General features: G+C 39.2%; 3 protein-coding genes across 3 annotated transcripts in view; 1 reads left to right on the forward strand and 2 right to left on the reverse strand.

The window, feature by feature from the left end:
* Positions 1 to 19788, reverse strand: part of LOC113669956 (uncharacterized) — a 53663-nt gene that overhangs the window by 18372 nt on the left and 15503 nt on the right. The window contains exons 21-35 of the mRNA XM_089192937.1: positions 19586 to 19724; positions 18627 to 18919; positions 9521 to 9665; positions 8530 to 8855; positions 7492 to 7630; positions 6474 to 6754; positions 5259 to 5397; positions 4754 to 5055; positions 3961 to 4102; positions 3184 to 3341; positions 2414 to 2563; positions 1900 to 2038; positions 1215 to 1546; positions 682 to 838; positions 78 to 358 (exon numbers count right to left, since the gene is read on the reverse strand). Coding sequence (XP_089049063.1) covers positions 78 to 358; positions 682 to 838; positions 1215 to 1546; positions 1900 to 2038; positions 2414 to 2563; positions 3184 to 3341; positions 3961 to 4102; positions 4754 to 5055; positions 5259 to 5397; positions 6474 to 6754; positions 7492 to 7630; positions 8530 to 8855; positions 9521 to 9665; positions 18627 to 18919; positions 19586 to 19724 — 3123 coding nt within the window. The remainder of the gene's footprint in view (positions 1 to 77; positions 359 to 681; positions 839 to 1214; positions 1547 to 1899; positions 2039 to 2413; positions 2564 to 3183; positions 3342 to 3960; positions 4103 to 4753; positions 5056 to 5258; positions 5398 to 6473; positions 6755 to 7491; positions 7631 to 8529; positions 8856 to 9520; positions 9666 to 18626; positions 18920 to 19585; positions 19725 to 19788) is intronic.
* On the reverse strand, positions 12326 to 16499 carry LOC113669967 (galanin receptor 2a-like). Its single transcript, XM_089198081.1, has one exon. The coding sequence runs from the start codon at positions 16497 to 16499 to the stop codon at positions 15177 to 15179; it is 1323 nt and encodes a 440-aa protein (XP_089054207.1). The 3' UTR covers positions 12326 to 15176.
* LOC113669647 (E3 ubiquitin-protein ligase TRIM45) lies at positions 12354 to 14852 on the forward strand. Its single transcript, XM_027185721.2, has one exon. The coding sequence runs from the start codon at positions 12354 to 12356 to the stop codon at positions 14541 to 14543; it is 2190 nt and encodes a 729-aa protein (XP_027041522.2). The 3' UTR covers positions 14544 to 14852.

The raw sequence follows: 19788 nt of genomic DNA on the forward strand, positions 1-19788 counted from the left end.
ATTAGCGAGTTGTTTCCGTGGCCGACCGATCTCCAAACATAATTATATCTATAGGATTTTGCCTTCACAGCATTTACCTTGCTAGAGCCATTCTCTTCATATTTTTTCCACAAATCATGGGAATGACCATACGAAATCGTATAATTCTCAACCCAGGACTCTTCAACAACTGCCCCCTGGGTTATGATCGCCTCAATGTAACTATTTCGCTTCAGATCAATCTGGAGGTATTGCATCTCGTCATCGAACTCAGCGCACCACGTTCGCCTAATACTGAGTAAGCAGTCTTGCGGTGTCAGCGGATATCGGGAGCTTGATGCGCTGATGGAAATATTAGCTTCCACGAGCAATTCCCCTCCTTTAGAAAAGAAAGCAATGGAAGATCAGGACATAACATAAGATAAAGTACAAGAGAGCTGTTATGACACTTGCTGCTATAAATTAAGACTATATGCATGGAAAAGGCTATGGTCAGCCCCTTCTCTCATCTCTTTTGGCATTCTAGTCTGTTCATTCCATTCACCTCCTCATTCCCTCCATATCTCTCCCGAAAGGCCAGCAGTTAGAATTTCGCGATAACATCGATTTTGGAGCTAATGTCTTTGATCAGGAAATAATTATATGTACAAACCTTATAATACTATTTCTCCTTTTTTTCTTAGAGGTGAAACATTGTCTCACCTTTTCTGATGCCGTAAATTTCCACCCTCAGCGCAGGAGAAGTGGTATCTAACACCCAGCGAGTCAAGAGGAACTTGACGTAACGAGTGTAAAATGACCGGGTAAACACGTGACGTACAGGGAGGTCTGTTTCGTCAGGGGTATTACCGCTGAAAACCTGCTTAAAGAAATGATATGGCCTTCAAATCATTCGAGAAAGAAAGAAAAAAATCTTCTAGACTGCCAGAGGCGATTTCCTTTGACATTTTGAATGTGCAGGAAGGAATCAGAGTAGCTTTCCTTACTTTACTAAAGCAAATTGTCAATTATTGGATGACATGAAAAAGTATTGATTATAACTTAACATTGTATGAGAAGAATTTAGATGAGTTAAAGATGACCTATTTGGCTTTTTACTACCGTTCAAACTATTACAAAATTTGGGAAACTTAAACTACAGTGCATCTTTAACTTTTCGTTTATGGATGGCAGCTACGTGTATTGCTTTTCAAAAAAACTCTGTAAGATAGGAAGTAAATGAGACATAATCATACCTTAGGGCCCCCTCCCTCTCGATAATAATACCAGTCTGCACCATCATCGCTGAAGGACAATTTATACTCCAGCACGTGTCCGTATTTTTCGATAACCTTGTTATTACATCCCTGCGTAGCGACTCCACTTACGGACACTAAACCTTCACCCAGGTCGACAAGAAGAAAGTTTTCACCTCTTGGAAATACCCAACATCCCGCAGTACTATGTAACCTAGCCATCCATGGTCCGTGCACCTCAGTATCCAAGTAAATGTCTGAAGCTAAAATGCTATTGTTAGGAATTCGATAGTCGCTCATTCCTAACGGCTTCAAGCTTTCTTCATCGAAATCTAAAATGGCAAAAATAATTCAAAAGTTCAAAAATGTCACAACAGAATATTAACAATAAGGTGAAAAACCCAAAGTCACTTCAGTCCCAAGTATTGTGCTATCGTCTTTGGTTTGCGTAAGAATCTATGCCCATTGATTCGTGCGAAAATGCAAGGAAATATAACGGCACCGTCTGGATATGGGGAGAAACCTCTGCTTTTTAGACAAGTCGCTTTTATGAGTGTTAACTTTTTAGTGGTGAGGATTCGTTTGGACATAGGAGAACACTTTTACTCCGCCGATAGAGGAATCAGATGGCAGTTTTATAAAGGACCTCAATTAGGAAATCATTCATAACCCGGATTAGTCTTACCTTTGCATCCGTATAACTCGACTCTTATACATGCAAATGTGTGCCATTTCTTAGGATGAAGACGAATGTATCGCACATTGGAAACATTATTGAGCTTGTTTTTGACTATCGACGTTCCATCTGAGTTGCCTGGAAACATCTAAATCATAACAACAAATAAATTCTCATTTTCCTGGCGGATATGAGGCTCATAGTTAATTAGCTGGAATAAAATAGTGAAAAGTACATTTCAATATCAAACTGTTATCATCTTTTTTTTCTATCTGCACAATCACAAGTGACGTTTGAAAAACTTTCCTAAGTATTTCGCCGATAAATTTAAACTTGCATATGTGCATGGACAAAATTATTTTGCTGCGGTCGTGATAACCTGCTTGAAGCAATTATTCAGGCTTTGCTTGTGTCCGGAGGCAGTCAGTAAGTTTAGCTAACTGTACAAATCAATTATATTAGCCTTGCTGAAAGCAGTTATTATTTTCTGATTTGCAGCGAAAGAGGCATCTTAATAACTCACTTTTTCTGTGCTATTCTCGGAGTATGGAATCCAAGATAAAAGTTCTTTGCGAAAGTGCAAAGTGTACTGCTGTACCCAAGCGCTGTTGTTCGAGCTGTGGAATCCTTGGGTGGCAATAAATCGTAATTTGTATGGTTTCGCAAGGTCCACCTGATAGATATAAGTAGAAGTTCAGGTAAAAATTATTTTAAAAACTTTGCGATGGGTGAGTTGCACATTGAGTTATAAAATAAGTATCTTTGTCTTTTCCATGTTTATTATGTTTAGGCTGGAAAGAAGTTATCATTATTTTTACATTCACAGCACATATGGCTAGCAAAATAACGGTAGATAAAAAAGTTAGAAATAACAGATCATAGATCTAGATCATATCTTGTGTGACATTAAAAACACTTCGTGAAACCAAATGGATCACATGAGATCATAAACTGTTTACAAGCTCTTGTGGATTGTCATTCCACTACTTCCACCATTCAAATGCACAATTCAAAGAAAGAGAGGTGTCGTACATATAATTTCCTCTTTCAAAGCTCATTCGCTTAGGTCAGAATACAGAAAAAACTATTGATAGTTCCAACTAACTTCAAAATCGTTTTCCGATAAACCTCTACGGTTCTTTTACTTTACGCATTTTATAATATTTGCCAGACTTTTATTCGTCCAAAACTTCTGCTTTTAATATAGTACATGTATATACAGTAAATATACACTTATTTGACGCAACAAAAGTTTTGACCCATTCTGCACTAGCAGTAAGATAATTGACTAACTTGTAAGAAAGGCTGAGTGTCGTTTTCACTTGGGCACCAGGCCCCTTTACCATCGAGGCGTGCCATCCATGGGTATCTGCGTGAGGACAGGTAACTAGAGGCGGTGAAAGCAGGGTCCTTTATTGCCCAAGTTCCGATTCCGATTTCGTCGGAACATACTGAAAGAAAATTATTGTCTTTGCTAAATAGTGATGAAAAGCTACGTCAAAAAAGTTGTGTATTTGAAATTGGTTGGCCACCATCTCTTATTGCTGTGCACAGATCATATATCAACTCATACATTTTTTATGTAATACTTAAGGCCCATCACCACCTTTTGGAATTGCAAATTCATGCATCTCGTAAAGGAAATCTCCTAAAACAAAAAGACTAAAGAGCAAAGTGATTGGAGTGAACATCAGTTTTCAGTAATCTTGTGAGGAGTGAATTTCAGAGCAAATATCAACAGTTTATCGCACGTTGCGCACTTTGTCATAGTGGCTATCGATTGTGATGTATAAAGGGATAAGTTTCTAAAGAAACTGTGGTGCTGCGTCGGTGGGAGAGTATGGCAGGTAATTTAGTGTTAACAACTGAGTTGAAAACGTAAATTAGCCACCGTAAAGGATAAAAAAGCTGACGTTTCGAGCGTTAGCCCTTCGCCAATCGCTCTAACGAAGGGCTAACGCTCGAAACGTCAGCTTTTTTACCCTTTACAGTGGCTAATTTACGTTTTCAACTCAGTTATTAACACTAAGTTACCCGATTGTGATGTATAGTCTACTAGATAAGTATTACCTTTGTCGCAGCCATAAAATTCAAGTTTTAAATTGGCCCCTAAATGCCAATTCTCAACGCGGATCTTTATAAATCTTGCTTCTAGTTTCTGTTCTGTTTTAATAGTCACCACCATGTTTTTCATCTCTACACCCAATATTTTCTGCATGAAAGACAAGCATTAATTGAGCCAAGATGCCGAACGTGCTTCCTAAATCTGACAGCGCAGAAGACGATCTTTCAAGCTAATTTACAAGTAAAGCAAAGACCTTGATAGGTTTAATTTGTTTACCCTTTAAGATAACATGTAGCAGCCGTTGCACAATACGAAAAGATTAAGTTTTAAAAAACCGGTGACACGAAATTAATAGCCATTTCATTTTGAGGTTGTGCTGCGGACCTGGAAGCACGTTGACCAATGATATGTAATAATTGAGGCAAAATTGTGAAAATAGAAAATATTGCGATACCCTACCACCAATTATAACGGACTGATAATCAGGTGATCTTCATCTCTAAATGTGCATTGTAATTATGAAATTTGGTGGTCAAATGAATGCAGCACAGATGACAAATAGCATGATATGGTGGAACCATAGTGTTTGAAATGGAGGTACTTATGTTACAAAGTGAACAAGTTTAAAAAACAACAACGACAACAACGACTTGAAACGACAAATGACACCGAACAGATATTGGATATTAAAAAAAATACAAACGAACAAAAAGATGTTTGTTTATCAGCTGGCTTTAACATAACAGATCCTAGAAACATGATATCAAAAACCTCCTACTATCAAGGCGAGATATTTACCCCACTTATTCCACGAGGTTCATAAATTGTCCACGGGTCTCGAGTGCTCATCCTGTAGTCCAAGAAAAAATATTTCAGCCAATGGTTCTTGAGAGAATCTCCTTCCATCTCGATGTATGTTATGGCTTTTGACTCTCCAAGATCTACCACAATGTATTCTGAAGATGCCACAGATGATGGAATCCAACCCGAACCAGACCCTAAACGAGCGCGCCAGGGTTCTCCGCCCACTTTGAATGACGAAGCTTGAATGTCGGAGTCTGGTATGAGACCGCTGGCCATTCCCAGTGGTTCGGCACACTCTAGAAGTTTGCAGCTAATTAGTGAATATTGCAATATCGAGCTTCTTTGACGATAAGGAGAGCGTTTAACCACTCTCTGCACAGCGAATTATTGTTTCACAATTAAACGGCAACCAAAATGGTTTGCGTAAGAGTTATTTGTTTGCAGCAACTAAAAATAAGACAGTTTTTTGTGCGCGTTTGTAAATAAATTCTTATTTTACCATTACATCCATAGAACTCCACACTGATATGTGGTGTATGATCCCAAGTTTGAGGGTAGAGCCTGATATAGCGTGATGTAATTTTCTTAGGCAGTGGCCGGCGCAAAGTTTGAAAACGAGTTGTGCAACCTAGAAAAACCTGCCACGGTAAAGGAAAGAAGAAACATTTAGAGATTATGTGATATAAAAAAAATTTTGTTCAGTGGGATCCATTAACTTGAATACTCAACGGAATATTAGTTTCGGAGGATATATAGTTGGCTGCCCCGCAAATTCAAAAATTGTTAGGACCAAACAGCGAGTTTGTAAACAGGCAACAATAAACGTAGCTGAGGACCGTTCTGGCAATGAGAACTTTTAACTTCCACAAACTGATGGCGTCTCAGAAACCTTTGTGCTTAAGCTCCCAACTATATTTTTCTCACGAGTGTTGGTTTGCATTCATTTCATTATTGCATGCGTTCTAATCTTAGTCGACATATCATAACTCCAGAGTAAATGAGTCAAATAACAAAGAAAGGTCGTTATCGCATGTTCGACCAAGGCAACTTTTGAAGAATGATGTTAAACTCAAACTCATAACTCGGCTAACACAGCCATTTGGTCTGTTCGTCTTAAACAAAAACTATTGAGTTGAGATTCAGAGCTACTTCATACGCAAATACCGTAAGTTCGACTAAGTATCAGTATTGGTTGATAATCTGCAGAAACTTATCGCTGCAAACTGTAAAACTATTACAGTGAATGGTTTGAACCCGGGGGTAACATGTAATAGTGTAGTTTGATTGTCCGGGTAGTGGTGACTAACGTTTCAACAACCTGGGCGGAAGTCATCATCAGAGTCAAGTGAATTGTTGTCAGTCGAGAACATTCGAAAGACAACAAATTAACACTTGACTCTGATGATGACTTCCGCTCAGGTTATCGTAACGTCAGTCACCACTACCGACAACAGTCCTTCTCAGGACTACACTCACCCGGACGATCAAACTACACTATTACATGTAAAACTAGTGCTTTAAACTCCGTAAGCTTTTCTTGCGTCAATAATTTCTCTTTTCTCGTCCCAACAGTTTTTGAAATATAAATGGTATGAATTAAAATTAAGTAATGTTTGTATTATCCATGAAAAGCAGTCAAATTGAATGCTAAATGATTAGACGACGTTTGCCAATGAATCGTTACGATCAGTCTCCGACCCTTTTAAACTCTTACCACAACGTTTCCATCGACATAATAATCGTGCCACTCTGAGCCATCCTCACTTGTTCCCAGTGTAAAGGAAGTGACCCAGTAGCTGTGTCCCTGGATGGCCAAAGCCGTAACAGTTTTGCCATAGGGACTTACAACAACTTGGATAAATATTCGATTGTCGCTGGTAAGGGGATACCACGGTAGATCATTATTGAGTCTGATATAATGCCAACGCTTTGGGTTGGAGGACCCGGATATCTGCGTCAACTGGCGATTTTCCATACCAAGAGGCTTTGCACACGCTGTTAAAATTAACGATGACATGATTCCTTAGACTGCGTAAAGTCATGTATCAACTTCAATTATGACGATCAAAACGATTTTATAAGGCATCCGTTGAAAATTATCAGTTTATTTGTTTATTAATTCTTTCTGCGCTCAAGCTACGGTAATAAAAGGTCAGAGATGACTCTTTTCGTACAAGAAAGAAAATAAACAACCAATTAAAATTTTCAATGTACGTGGATGTAGAGAGGCACTGTGAAAGTCACCTAACCTGTTCAAAAATCTCAACACAGTGACCTGACAACGGCCCGAGCCGGAACCTCTTGACCTACATTCCTGGCACTCAAATCACAAGGCTACCGGGTAGTCTTTATTTTTCTCATTGCTTTCGTCATCTGCGTTGCCAAGTTTAGGCAAAGCTTACGCCACAAAAATCTTCGAGAAATATACATTATCAATTATTATAGCTACTTGATCAGCCAAAATGTTCAATCGCCCACTTGGCAGGCGTCCTCGACAGACAGCCAAAATTCCTCATTTATATACTACATAAACACCGAAAATCCACGATCAGCACTTAGGGTTAACCAAATTATGCCCTCGAGGTGACGTGACGCACTCAAAAAAAACTGATAGTAAGATTTTCAAACCACATTTAATATCACTTGAACTTGTGCCTCTATTCTTCGTGCTCTTAGTGTTGACATGAACTTTTTCGCAATTCAATGGTTACGAAAAGTAGTTGAAAACGTACCTTTGCATCCTATGAACTCAACTCGCATACAAATCAGCTGATGCCATTCCACTGCATGCAGCCGGACAAAACGAGCGTACAGCGATGGCACTATTTCATGATTCCTCGTCATGTTATTCAGGTTATTTCCCAAAAATACCTGTTATCAAAAGCTTAAAATCAATATTCAACGAATGAGGAAGATTTAATAATGGGCTGAGTTCGTGATAGCAAAACAAGGGAGAAAAAATTTGCTCTTTGATAAAGTTTGCTATTTTGACCAATCTGACCCTCCTTTAAGACAATCTTAATTACTTTGTTAATGGCTGTCTTATTCCATAGTTATACGCATGTTAAAGCAAGGAACGCGCATGATATGTGATGATATTACTCTGTAGAACAAGGAAAAACTACGAACGGAGAGTGGAGGAACACAATATGACAGCACTGAACAATACAAATTTTATCTATTTCCGTTTTACAGGTTTGATTTTTAAAGCAACGATTTCTTTTAACGCATGCATCAAATTTGTTTGGCTGATCGCAAAGGACACTTAAATGGTTTCGTTCGTGTTGTTTTCGTCTTCCACGCACGGTTTATTAAATCGATTCAATGTTCAGATAAGGTCGTCAGGATTTGTTTCGAAAACTAGAAGGCAAAATGCTCAAAAATAAAATAATAATGGAGGAATAAATCCCTTATTCGATGGTTCGAGAAATAATAATTATTATGCGAAGTTTTGCTCATCCTCCGTATTTCTTGGGGCTTCTCGCCCAACGGGGCTTGGAGATTAATGCTTAACGCGCGAAATTTTCGTGTGTTTAATATGTAAAATAATGATCATGTATATATCATGCTTTGCTTTCAAAACTAGCCGATGCACACAGGCTTCATCTGTTTAGGTAAAGGAGACCTTTGTGCAGTGCCTTCCCACATCAAATAATTAGTGATTCGCCTATTAATTACTGAGAATTAAGTACGTTAAAAGTTTATCATAAATTAAAATATAATTGAAAAGAGCAGCTGAGGAAGTTCGCATCTTAAGAAAAGACGCCTACTTGTACTCCACCCTCGCTGTGTCGGCTCCACACAATGCCATCGTTACTGTACGTGACTGAAAACTTGGTAACCCATCCATTTCCTTGCGCAGAGCCTGTGTACTTTCCCTGCAGTATGATATTACTGATCTTATGTATCTCCTTTAGGTCCACCTGCAAATATTCGCTCGTATTTGTTTCTCTAGCGCACCAGGAACCTCCTTGAATTAAAGTGTTCAATCTGCCAAATTCAGGTCGGTAATACTTGTTTAGAGTGCTTGATGCGGTCAAGGATTGATCTGCTACCTTTCCAGCCTCGACCCCAATGGACTTATCACCGTCTAGTTCTGATAAAACACGGATTAAGAATCGCATTGAAAAAATCGTAAAGAGACCGACAATAGGACTTGAAACCAATAGAAAAGAAAAATCAAAAACAGACTAGAGAGCATACATAACGCCCGATCGGAACCCTTATAATTCCTAGGAGGTAATGCCAGTTGGAATTGGAAAACCATGGTCCTGGGAGACTGACTAAAACTGCATATGTCAGGTTTCTCGGCAAATGCAATTCTTGTTGTAAACGACATTTCAACGAAATGTGAGGCCCTTTTTACAGACTTTCAGGAGACGTAGTTCCTCACTGGTCAGCATGATGGAAAGCGGATTTGAAGAGCTGGTCAGAATCATTGCGTTTACCATGAGTCAGACACTCTATTCCCGTAGTGCTTCTCTGCATCCAGAAATACAAATGGTGCCAGAGAAATTTCAAAGCAACTTGGCGAGATGCAAAGTGGAACAGAAACTTAAACGGCAGTAAGCTTTAATCTCGCTTCGAAGTAAATATACAATTTGCTTCTATTTCGCGGCATATTAATCTTCGAGATTAACGAGCGAAGAGTCCGCTTGTCATGAAACCAGAATTTCTGGCGGATTAGCCAGGACGTTTGATTTACTTGAATTTATGTGTGTCTTGAAAAGTAAATAACTTCAAAATAAATAACCCACTCACCGTTAGCAGAGCATCCGTATAACTCAATCCTCAAGCATTTGTGTTTATAAAAAGATGTCGGTCTGACGCGAACGTGTTGGGCCTTTACAACGTAGCGTAACTTCACAAATTTAGTTTCGTCGTTATTCTCATTACCACGTAATTCCTGTTGGAAGTTAGTAAAGATAGCGTTTGAATACTGCCTTTCCATTGCAATAATACGCTTTTAATATCTAAATAGCAGAGCTCGCAGTGCCCGAAGTGCATGCAGCGTAGCCTCATGCTTATAAGAATAAATAGTAAGCCATCAAGCCAGAAAATTTAGTTTGGTGTGTGACCGTAAGTACAAGGTGCTACTTTATCATTCACAGCCAATCGAATTTCTGGCGCGCCACCAAAGCATTGCTATTCTTCAGCACAACGCGGGTGCAACACTTGCAAAAAGCCGACGAGATTCTGGGTTCGAGTTGAATTTGGTTGATGGTACTTTTAGCTGACGCACGGCCAAAGGCCATGCGGCTTATTCACCCAACTGTGTCTGTGTAATAAATAAATATAGTAAATAAAAACTTTAAATACCCTGCAAAATAGATCAGCTTTTTAAATTATAAATCCATGTGTAGCTTGTATTGATAACCAATCGAGCCGAGAAAATTTCGTTTATCGACTGAACGTATAACCGATCGTCCATACAAAGGTGTTAATTTTGGCATGCGGGAACAGCTGAAATGAGAGCACAAATCTTGACATAACATGTGTAGAAAGGAAACCCATAAGGGAGAAGGATAAAGGAATGCAATCGTATGCGCTTGCGCTATTACACACGTGAGAAAACTGTTATAGCGCGCATACTCGAATGTAGTGTCCCATTGCAGTCATAGGCACAACACGAGGGCATCACGCGTGCTATCAGAGGATTTGCAACCCGCATTTTTGGCGAGAAATCACTCTTATTGAGTTGTCGTTGAAAACATTATTTCTCAGCAATTTGCGATCTCTTATGATGTTGCAAAGCAACAACGTTGGTAGAAAAGCTATTTCAAGGGGAAGAAATTATTCTTTATTCAAGTTTTTGAAAAGTGTGATTGAGTGAACGTGAACATAGGTGGTAAAGACACAGAGAAAAAGAAGTAATAGAGCACGAGTCACGAGCAACGCGAAAGAGAGCAACAAACAACTTGAACAAAATAGGCAGAGGCACCGGAACATGAAACCGAACAAGAAAGGGCGAAGGTAATAAGGCCAAATTCTAGCGAAGAGCAGCGAGAGATGGAAAGGCAAACAGCCCGAGAAAATAGACTAAATAGAAACAGCAACAAAGAAAAATAAAACTTCAAAAGGAGTTAAGTCAAGTTCTTACCTGAGTTTCCTACCACGCTTAAGCCCTCAGATATAATTTTTTTCTCATTTATTTTATCGTGGTTAGGGGCTACAGATCGGGTATTATCGCCTTTTTTATGAGACCGATAATAGCAAAACGCAGTGGTCAAAATTATTTTAGCACATGTCGTTCTTCGCTTAGTTAGCTTTTCAGAAAACATGGCCCTGCTTTCCCTTCGCATTACATCTGGAGTAAATCGTACTTGTTGCTAGAATTATGATGCACATGCTTATGATACGATAATTTTGCGTTTAATCCAGGAAAATAAAGAATCAGTCAATGAAGCTGAAAGTGGTTGCAGTATGTCGGATCTGTGTGCGTGCTTGGAAACGGATCAAGTCCTTGCATTATGCGGGTAATAACTTGCTGCTGTTATATTTACTGCGGAAAGCTTCTATGAAAGCGGAGATACAGAAGTGGTCAAAGTTGCAAGAGACATTAGGAAGTGAATTCTGTGAGCACTTTCTTAATTGCCACTGCCAACGGTTGCTAAAAAAAGGTTGAGTGGATTCATGTCAGTGGTGCAAAGAATGCTTCAAATAATCAATAAAATATTTAATAGAAGTAAATTGATAATCATGCCTTAATGCTTGATTCAATCGTCAGCCGACCCCTGACTACACCACGTGGCTGGCATGTTACGCCGCGACAAATGAAGCAAACATAAGGCGAGGGAAATTAAGTGCACGATGTTTTTATATTTCTATTCTTTCGAAAGTCTTTTTAGAAGAAATCAACCGGAGTTTTCAACGGTCAGGTCTGGACTTGAGAAATATCACCCAAGAAAGAGTACTTCTGACCAATTTCAGAAATCTGTCTGACGGGTATTTTTAAAATAAATTGTGGCGAACCTCACAATAAGCACATGTCAAAATTGAAAAACCCCTTATATATCGCACAATTTAGGAACATAAACGATTTCTTGTTGCATGTCGTGTGTTATGAGAAGCGAGTTTGTTGACTTTTGGGGTCACAAAAGGGTCTTTAGGAGCTTTGATTATTGAGAGCTCTCAAATTTTTTCTTTAACGTTTTTCCAGAAACTAATGTGGTTTTATTTCCTTACTACAAAAGACAGGTTAATGGGCAGAGTTTGAGGCAAAACATTTTTTCCGATGTGAAACGCCTTGGACCGCTCTTAATAGACTTTGTTTAGTCTAAGGAAGTGACATAAGTGCCAGACAGATTCAATCATCACCGACCCCTGACTACACCACGTGGTAACTACACCACGTGGCTGACATGAAAGAATATTCTAATTTCTGACAAAGCACAAAAGAGACAGATTTTCTACTAAAAAAATAAAAGCAGTCATGACGTCAAAACGCCACCGATTATTGGTAGAAGAATAGCTTGCTCGCGTCACGCGATTCGCCACCAGCCAATCACGCCGAGAGATGGGAAACTTCCTGTTTTTCGCGGAATCTCTGACAATATTTCTTTGAGAGAGCGTTTCCAAACGTACGCGTCTTACAATGGAGTCGTTCTTTAGAAACCTTACTGAACAAGTTACTTGCTCCATTTGTCTCGAAACCTACAAGACACCGAAAATCATATCCTGTTTTCACACATTTTGCTGTGATTGTTTACAAAAACATGCCACAAAGAGCCAAAGAAATGGAAAATTTCGATGTCCTGAGTGTCAGGCAGAAATCGAACTGCCAGAAGGAAATCGCTTCCACAATTTACCTGCAAGTTTCTTTCACAACAGCTTACTAAGTCTCCTCGCTGTTCGAGAGAGTGGCACAAGTATTACTTGTGGTAACTGTAAGAAGACCAGCCAGTCTAACGTCCATTACTGCTTTGACTGTATTCGATTCATGTGCTTGGACTGTTTGAACGCTCATGAAGTGATGAGCACCGACTTCGGTGGACACAAAGTCATGCCAGTTAAGGACTTTCAAGATCAAGATTACGAGGCATTGTTGAAGCAACAGCACTTTTGCTCAAAAAAATTCCACGAGAAACAGATCAAAATATTTTTCTGCCTTCAGTGTCAATCGAGCGTCTGCCATATTTGCATCCTCACGGATCACCAAAACCACAAAGTTGATTTAATCGACAACGTGGCTGAAAACGAGAAAGGAAACATCACGGCTAACGCAGCACTCGTCAGAGAAAGGAGAACCGATTTGAAGAAAGTTCTTCGACAAATTGAAGAAACAGAGTTAAACCTGGAAAGAAACGTCGCAAGCGCGAAAGCGAAAGTTAATCAAGCAGCCGAACATATGATCGCACAAATTCGAGAACGCGAGAAAGAGGCTATCGCCTCTCTCGAGACCACACGCGTGACGAGACTCGAGAGCATTAACTCGTCAAAGGCTGCAACCGAGTCTCTGGTGAAACAAATGGATCAAGCTGTTGAATTTGCAGATAATTTGTCACAAAGAAGCTCGAGCTCAGATGTCATGGAGAATAAAGATAACTTACGACAAAAATTTATTGAACTTCGTGAAATTGAATTTCCAATTCATCACGATACCTCCTTCATCAAATTTGTCCCGTCGTCTATGGAGGATCTAAAACTAGGTATAGTTTTTTTGGAGGGAATGGATCCTGATCAGTTTAACTTGGAGGGACTGGATCAAACTCTCCAAGCTGGTGTTAAAGCAGAATTCTTATTGTCCCCCAAGGTTGGAGGTTATGGCACCCGCATGGATCCTAAGGAAGAAATCGAAATAACCGTAGAACCCACGGAAGATGTCACTGACGTGATGGTTTGCGACGGAGAGAGTGGCAAACTAGTATTGATTTTTACGCCCAAAGTACCTGGTGCCTACAACATTGAAGTGAAAATTAGTGGCAATAAACTTCAGACTTCTCCTTTCACTGTTTTGGCAGTACCACGTGAGATTGTTGTGGTTGGCGAGTTGGACCTGAAGCTTTCTAACGGAGAAGAGCTGCAAAGACCCTTCAGAATTGCAGTGAACACGAAAGAAGAGATGGCCATTACGGACATCAGCGGACACTGCATTTTCTTATTTGATAAAAAGGGAAAATTTTTAAGAAAAATTGGAGGCCAAGGCGAAATTGCTGGAAAATTTCACCACCCGCATGGTTTGGCATTCGTAAGTGATAACGACATTTTGGTTGCAGATTCATCAAATCATAGGATTCAGCAAACAGATGTTTGCACAGGAAAATGTGTAAAAAGCTTTGGAAAATATGGAAGAGCGAAAGGAGAGTTTGCTAAGACGTCTGATGTTTACTTGGATGAAGAACTCCGGGTTGTTGTAACCGAGGAATCTAATCACAGGGTACAGATAATGTCACTCGAAGGTGAGACTATGAAAATATTTGGAAACGAGGGCCCAGAAAAACTAGACAAACCAACCAGCTGCATTTCTTATAAAGACAGGTTTCTGGTGTGTGATGGAGGAAATAATTGCATCAAAGTTTTCGATCAGTCAGGAACATTCTTAAGCAAGATTGGGAAACAAGGAGACCAAGACGGACAATTCAACTGGCCTTTAGGAATTCATCTGGACCATTCCGAAAATCTCTTCGTATGTGACTGTAACAATAATCGAGTTCAGCAATTTTCTATAGACGGTCGCTTCACAGGTAAAAGTGCCTCTTGCTTAGCATATCCAACAGGAATAGCAACGACGCCAGATGGGCGAATTCTAGTGGCCTGTAGAGACAAAGTTTACATATTGAACTAAGCCTTTGATAATTGTCAGTGTTTGTAGCCGGGGCTGCGATGTAATGACGATAGAATCCTCTCGTCAAAAGAAGGGTAAAGCAATGGACTGCATATTGTGACAAATTTCCTTCTTACAAGCACCGTTTAGGAATGATGTTATTTTTCCTTCAAGTACATTTCTCGTTAACACGCGCGTGGTGTTGATATTTAATGAAGACTATTTTAGTTTTTCACCTTCTTCTTATAAGCATTTACAATAGTTTCCCCTTTTTGCAACAAAGTAAATTAATAACTCATATGCTTTCATAATAAAAAAGTCTCAAGAAAGGGACATCTTAGTAGAAACTTCAGTCAAACTTGACAGCATAAGGAATCGTATGCTAGCAAATTTGTTTTACAAAACTAAAAAGTGACTGATGAAGAAAACAGAAATTTTTTTATGTTGAGTTCTTGGACCTGACTCTCTACAAGTTTTAATAGCAAACCAGTCAGTCTTAACTTAGGGATCAATAGAAATATCCTATTGCTTCTCAATGCTTACTGGGTTACAATGCGTGATCACAAAATCAAAAGAAAATATTTTGGTCGGAAATATAAAAGCGTGAGCGAGAGGCTATCGCAATAATGATTTGATTAAAAAAAGACACCTCGTTCACATTGTTCCTGTCTCTGAAGAAATAATTTTCTTTTGCACAAGTTTACACTGAGCCTGGTCTTGCAAAAGAAACACTTCTGGTCTGTGGCTTTGTACTTCATCATCTGGCTCTGCTTTATAGTGCTTTTTGCGTGAGGAATTGCGTTTCTGATCCTCAGGGGCAACCCTTCCACGTTTCCAGCAAAAACCGCCCGTCAAGATTTGTCGGAAGCTTGTGCGAAAGTTTCCAGAGAATATGGGATAGATAAACGGCGTGATTGCACTGTTTGAATAAGCGACAACAAGTTTCACAAAATTTGCATTCGGATTATTACAGATCGGCCTCTGGCGTTCGACCAAATTACAAATGATTGATATAATCCACTGCGGACTCCAACACAGGCAATACACCAATACCACGATGAACATCATTCGGAAAACTTTTCGTGCAACTGCTTCCCTACGACGCGTGTCTGCTTCTTGCTCATTTCCTGGAAGCCGTCTGAGTAATAACTTCGCTCCAATGGCGATGTACAGACTGACTGTTATTGTAAGAGTAACACCAGTAACAATCACACTTTCTGCGACCTTAAACTCATAAAAGTGTTTTACAGTTGGAAAGATTTTCAGCACATTCGCAAAGCAAACTGTCGTACCACCACGCACTTCCATGTCCATCATTTTCCAGTAAAACGCGAACAGAGTGCTAGGAATGATCCACGTGGCCCCGACGATAAAATAAAACAATTTCCCTTTCAAAATCAGCGAGAACGGGAAGAAAACAGCAACAAATCGATCGACAGCAATTGCCATGAAGTTCATCGTAGAAACAAACAGTAACTGGATGATAAAAAAGTGTTGCGCTTTGCAGAGGAACAAACCCAATAATCCGCCGACTAGCCACTCGTAGCCAACATGAACGAGAGTTAACATACGCGACAAGCTGAAAATTGCCAGCAACATGTCTGCAATGCTTAGGTTCACCACCAGGTAGTTACCAACAACGCGCATTCGTTTGTTAACGTTCTTGTATACGGATGCAACAACGAGACAGTTGCCAAAAACTGAGACAGCGATCAATGTGGACAAAGTTAGCGTTTTTAAAGCCTTTGCCATTTTTGTCTCATTGGCCAAATTTCCTAAATTTGGCTTTTCAGTTGACAAGTTGATCTCGTTTGTTTCATTATTGATGAACAAAGAAAACATAGGGGTCATTTTTGAAAAAGCTTTCTTATGAACACTTGTGAATATATATCTTTGTAACGCGCGAGAGGTACTCCCAAGAAGAAAACTGTCAGGAAGTAAGGCAATCACGTTGGACAAACAATGTAATTTGTTCATAAAGTTAAAGTCAAAAGTTTAAATTAGCGTTCTCACGTTATATTTATCATGGGTTTCTAAAACAACAAAGTAGGAAATTGATTTTTATTTGCTTTGAGCCACATAGCTCTATTTCCGTTTCCGTGGCGAAGCCGTATTCATAATTTGAATAAGAATTTGTATTTCTGAAATTATCCTACTTTTAGCAAACCAAGAAACGTATACCGCATTATTTCACTGCAAGGAAATCACGTTTAGAGCACTCCTTGCTACAAAACAACGTGAAATCGATAGAGCTTAGCAGGTGTGTTTGGCTTAATTTTGCTGTTTTTATTAGCAAGAATAAATGGGTGTTCCGTTCGTTACCATTAACTAAATACTAAAGAGAACACTATTGAATCAGGTTACTCATTGAGCGATCCTTTAGAAAGCTCAACCATTATGGTTCATCGCTGATAAACACGTAGAGGAAGATTTAAACAAACATTGACGAGAATTATATAATTCATAAAATTTGGGTCAGTAACTAAAATCAAAATATAGAAATAAAAATATAAAATAAAATCCCAGCTATGCCTTCAAGACGAATGAATTTCAAAATCATGGAAACTGAGAGAAATACTTTGGATTTGCATGCCAGCGCACCGGGACTGATTTTCTTTTGTTCTGTTTTATGAAAGAATTTTCGACAAAAATAAATGTCAAACTGACTAACAAAAGGTTTTTTGCAGGATTTCTCTCACACTATACAAATACCTTATTAATTCACATCCCAATGTTGACGGCATGAAATTTATTTTTTCTCTCTTAACCACTTTCCTGGAGTGCCATTTTTCTGTTTCAGGAAATTTGTTTTTCTCATCTTGCCATTTATGAATTTTTGGTAAGAAGTGTTGAAAGAGCGTTTTGCTTCTATCGTGTGAGTGCAAGACTTTTCTGTTTCTTTTTCTTGAAAAAAAATTATTGCCGCCTTTTAAAAACAACATCGAGAAAAAGGAAATTTCCCGAAAGTATCTATCTTTTCTGGCTATTATTAAATCTGGAATCTGCTCCGTAGAGGCATTTCTACAAAAATAAAACATGAAATGAGCCCCGCTCAAAGATTTTGAAAATATTCTCTATCACTTTTAAAAAAGATAAACCCGCGAAAACCTAGTAAGGTCCTTAAAGTACAGATTTTCAGCAAGGAAGAAATCCCGTCCATAAAAGTTTAGCCAATGGAATTATAACTTTCCGGTGACTTAAAACTTATGCATAACATAATTTAACAATGCTTTTTTAACCAAATTTTGGAGCAGGAGCCGACCTCGACAATTAATCCTGGTGACCTACTCATCTTCTATAGAAATTTGAAGAGGACGCTTCTCTTGCCAGCCCAAGGTTTCAGAACTACATGTATAACTTTTCGGATCACGATCTGAAAGTGCTTACTATCCACACTGATGTGAATAAAGAGTTCCATTTACACTGAACCGGAGATTAAGTCATTCCTCCCATAAACATTTGCCGGGCTTGAAAACCCAGTGAGACTGGGAACGAAGTCTACGGGGAAGAGAGGTAACGTTAAAAGTTGAATGGGGCTTCACCCCAATGCAAGCTCGCCCCTACACCTTTGCGAGTTCGCCTCCACCTTAAGCCCAAACTTATTTCGATGAACAAAAGTTTGGCTGACATAGAAATTCCTAAGCGTGTTAACTGACGCAAGACTCCTACACGAGTAATGTAAGGCCACTAAATTACTCCGGTCTTAAACGAACTGGTTAGACAATGTTTTATTCCTATGCTCGAAGCAAATTTTAAGAATTACTTTAAAGAACAAACAGTTGCATGTTAATCGAAAAAATATAATTTGTGCTTGTTAACTTCAGGGTTCATGACAGGACGGAAAACGCGTGCAACTGTAAGTACCTCCCGTCGTCCCATACAAAGCCTTAGAAAACTTTTCTAAGGCTTCGTATGGGACAACGGGAGGTACTTACAGTGCACGCATTATCCGTCCTGTCATGGAACTCGCAAAGGTAGTACGATAACAAATTCGCAATTGGGCAAAACCTCCTGATACCATACCCAGTTTCTCTTTTTTCTGGAAAAGGGAAAGGATGGTGAAGATTAAAATTGTTATTGAACAAACAGACCTGTTCTACTTACATTGCCCATTATAGGATCGTTGTATAATTCAAATCGCATTCCGTCCAAACTATGGTACAACCAGAATCTCCTAACTCTTCCACACGGGCCACTATCACCCTGAGTGGCAATACCTATTACGGTCATCACTTGATCAAAGCGCACTTGAAGGAATTCGTATATTTGATTGGTGTAAGGGCGCCAGATCCCTGCAGAGTTAAGTCGTCCCCGCCAAGGTTCGTACCCAACTCCACGGACGGAGGATACAGTAATGTTGTGAAGACCACCTTCAATGCCAAGGGGATTTTCGCACACTGAAGGAAAGCATACCATTACGTTATTGGCTCGGTAGTTTTCTCGAAAAATATTCCAGGTGCTCAGAGAGACCAAAGCCGTAAAGTTTTACTTAAGAAATTCAATTTTCGCATTGATAAACGCAAGAGAAGAGTATTTTCCCTCTACTTTTTTGAGATACTCGAGAAAAGAAAAGGAAACACGCTATTGAGAAGAAGAGTGGAAGTCGTGATCAAGATGAGTAATACTTTCTGACAGTCCTCCTGGTGTAAAACTAAGACTCTGACTTATCAGTCTCCTCTCCAAAGTAAACTGTATTATTTCTTTTATTTCTTTCTTTCGAACAAAATCAGCTCTTGTAACAATTACAATTTGTGTTAAAAAAACAGACAATGGTACTCACTCCTACAAATTATGGTAGAAATGGTATCGTTTCATTTACTATTGATTTGCATATATGAACTGGTCTTCGTTATATGATTTTTATGTATATTAGAGCTCTTTAGCAACCGTAAGAATGAAAATGAGAAATAAAAATAATAAATGTAAAAAGACGTTAAGAATTGAAGGAACCACTCAATGAGCACGTTGGTGATCTGTAAACCACCCCCCTCCCCTTCATTGTTAGACTCTATGCATGTGTTTATTCGCCCCCTCCCTCCCTCAGTATTTTGAGCTGTACATACCTGGACAGCCGTACAGTTCAATTCTAACGCCCGCATCAAAAGACCATGTAAGTAACATAACACGAATGAAACGAGTCGTAAAGGCACGTTTGAAGAAATGTTTGCTTATCATGTCCATGTGTTGGTCTCTTTCAAATATCTGTCAAATAAAAAAATCCACTCATTGACGTGCAATTTATCCTGGGTTAACAGAAGCTCTAACG

This window comes from Pocillopora damicornis, chromosome 2, assembly GCF_964200805.1.
Source record: "Pocillopora damicornis chromosome 2, jaPocDami1.2, whole genome shotgun sequence".
Taxonomy (NCBI): domain Eukaryota; kingdom Metazoa; phylum Cnidaria; class Anthozoa; order Scleractinia; family Pocilloporidae; genus Pocillopora; species Pocillopora damicornis.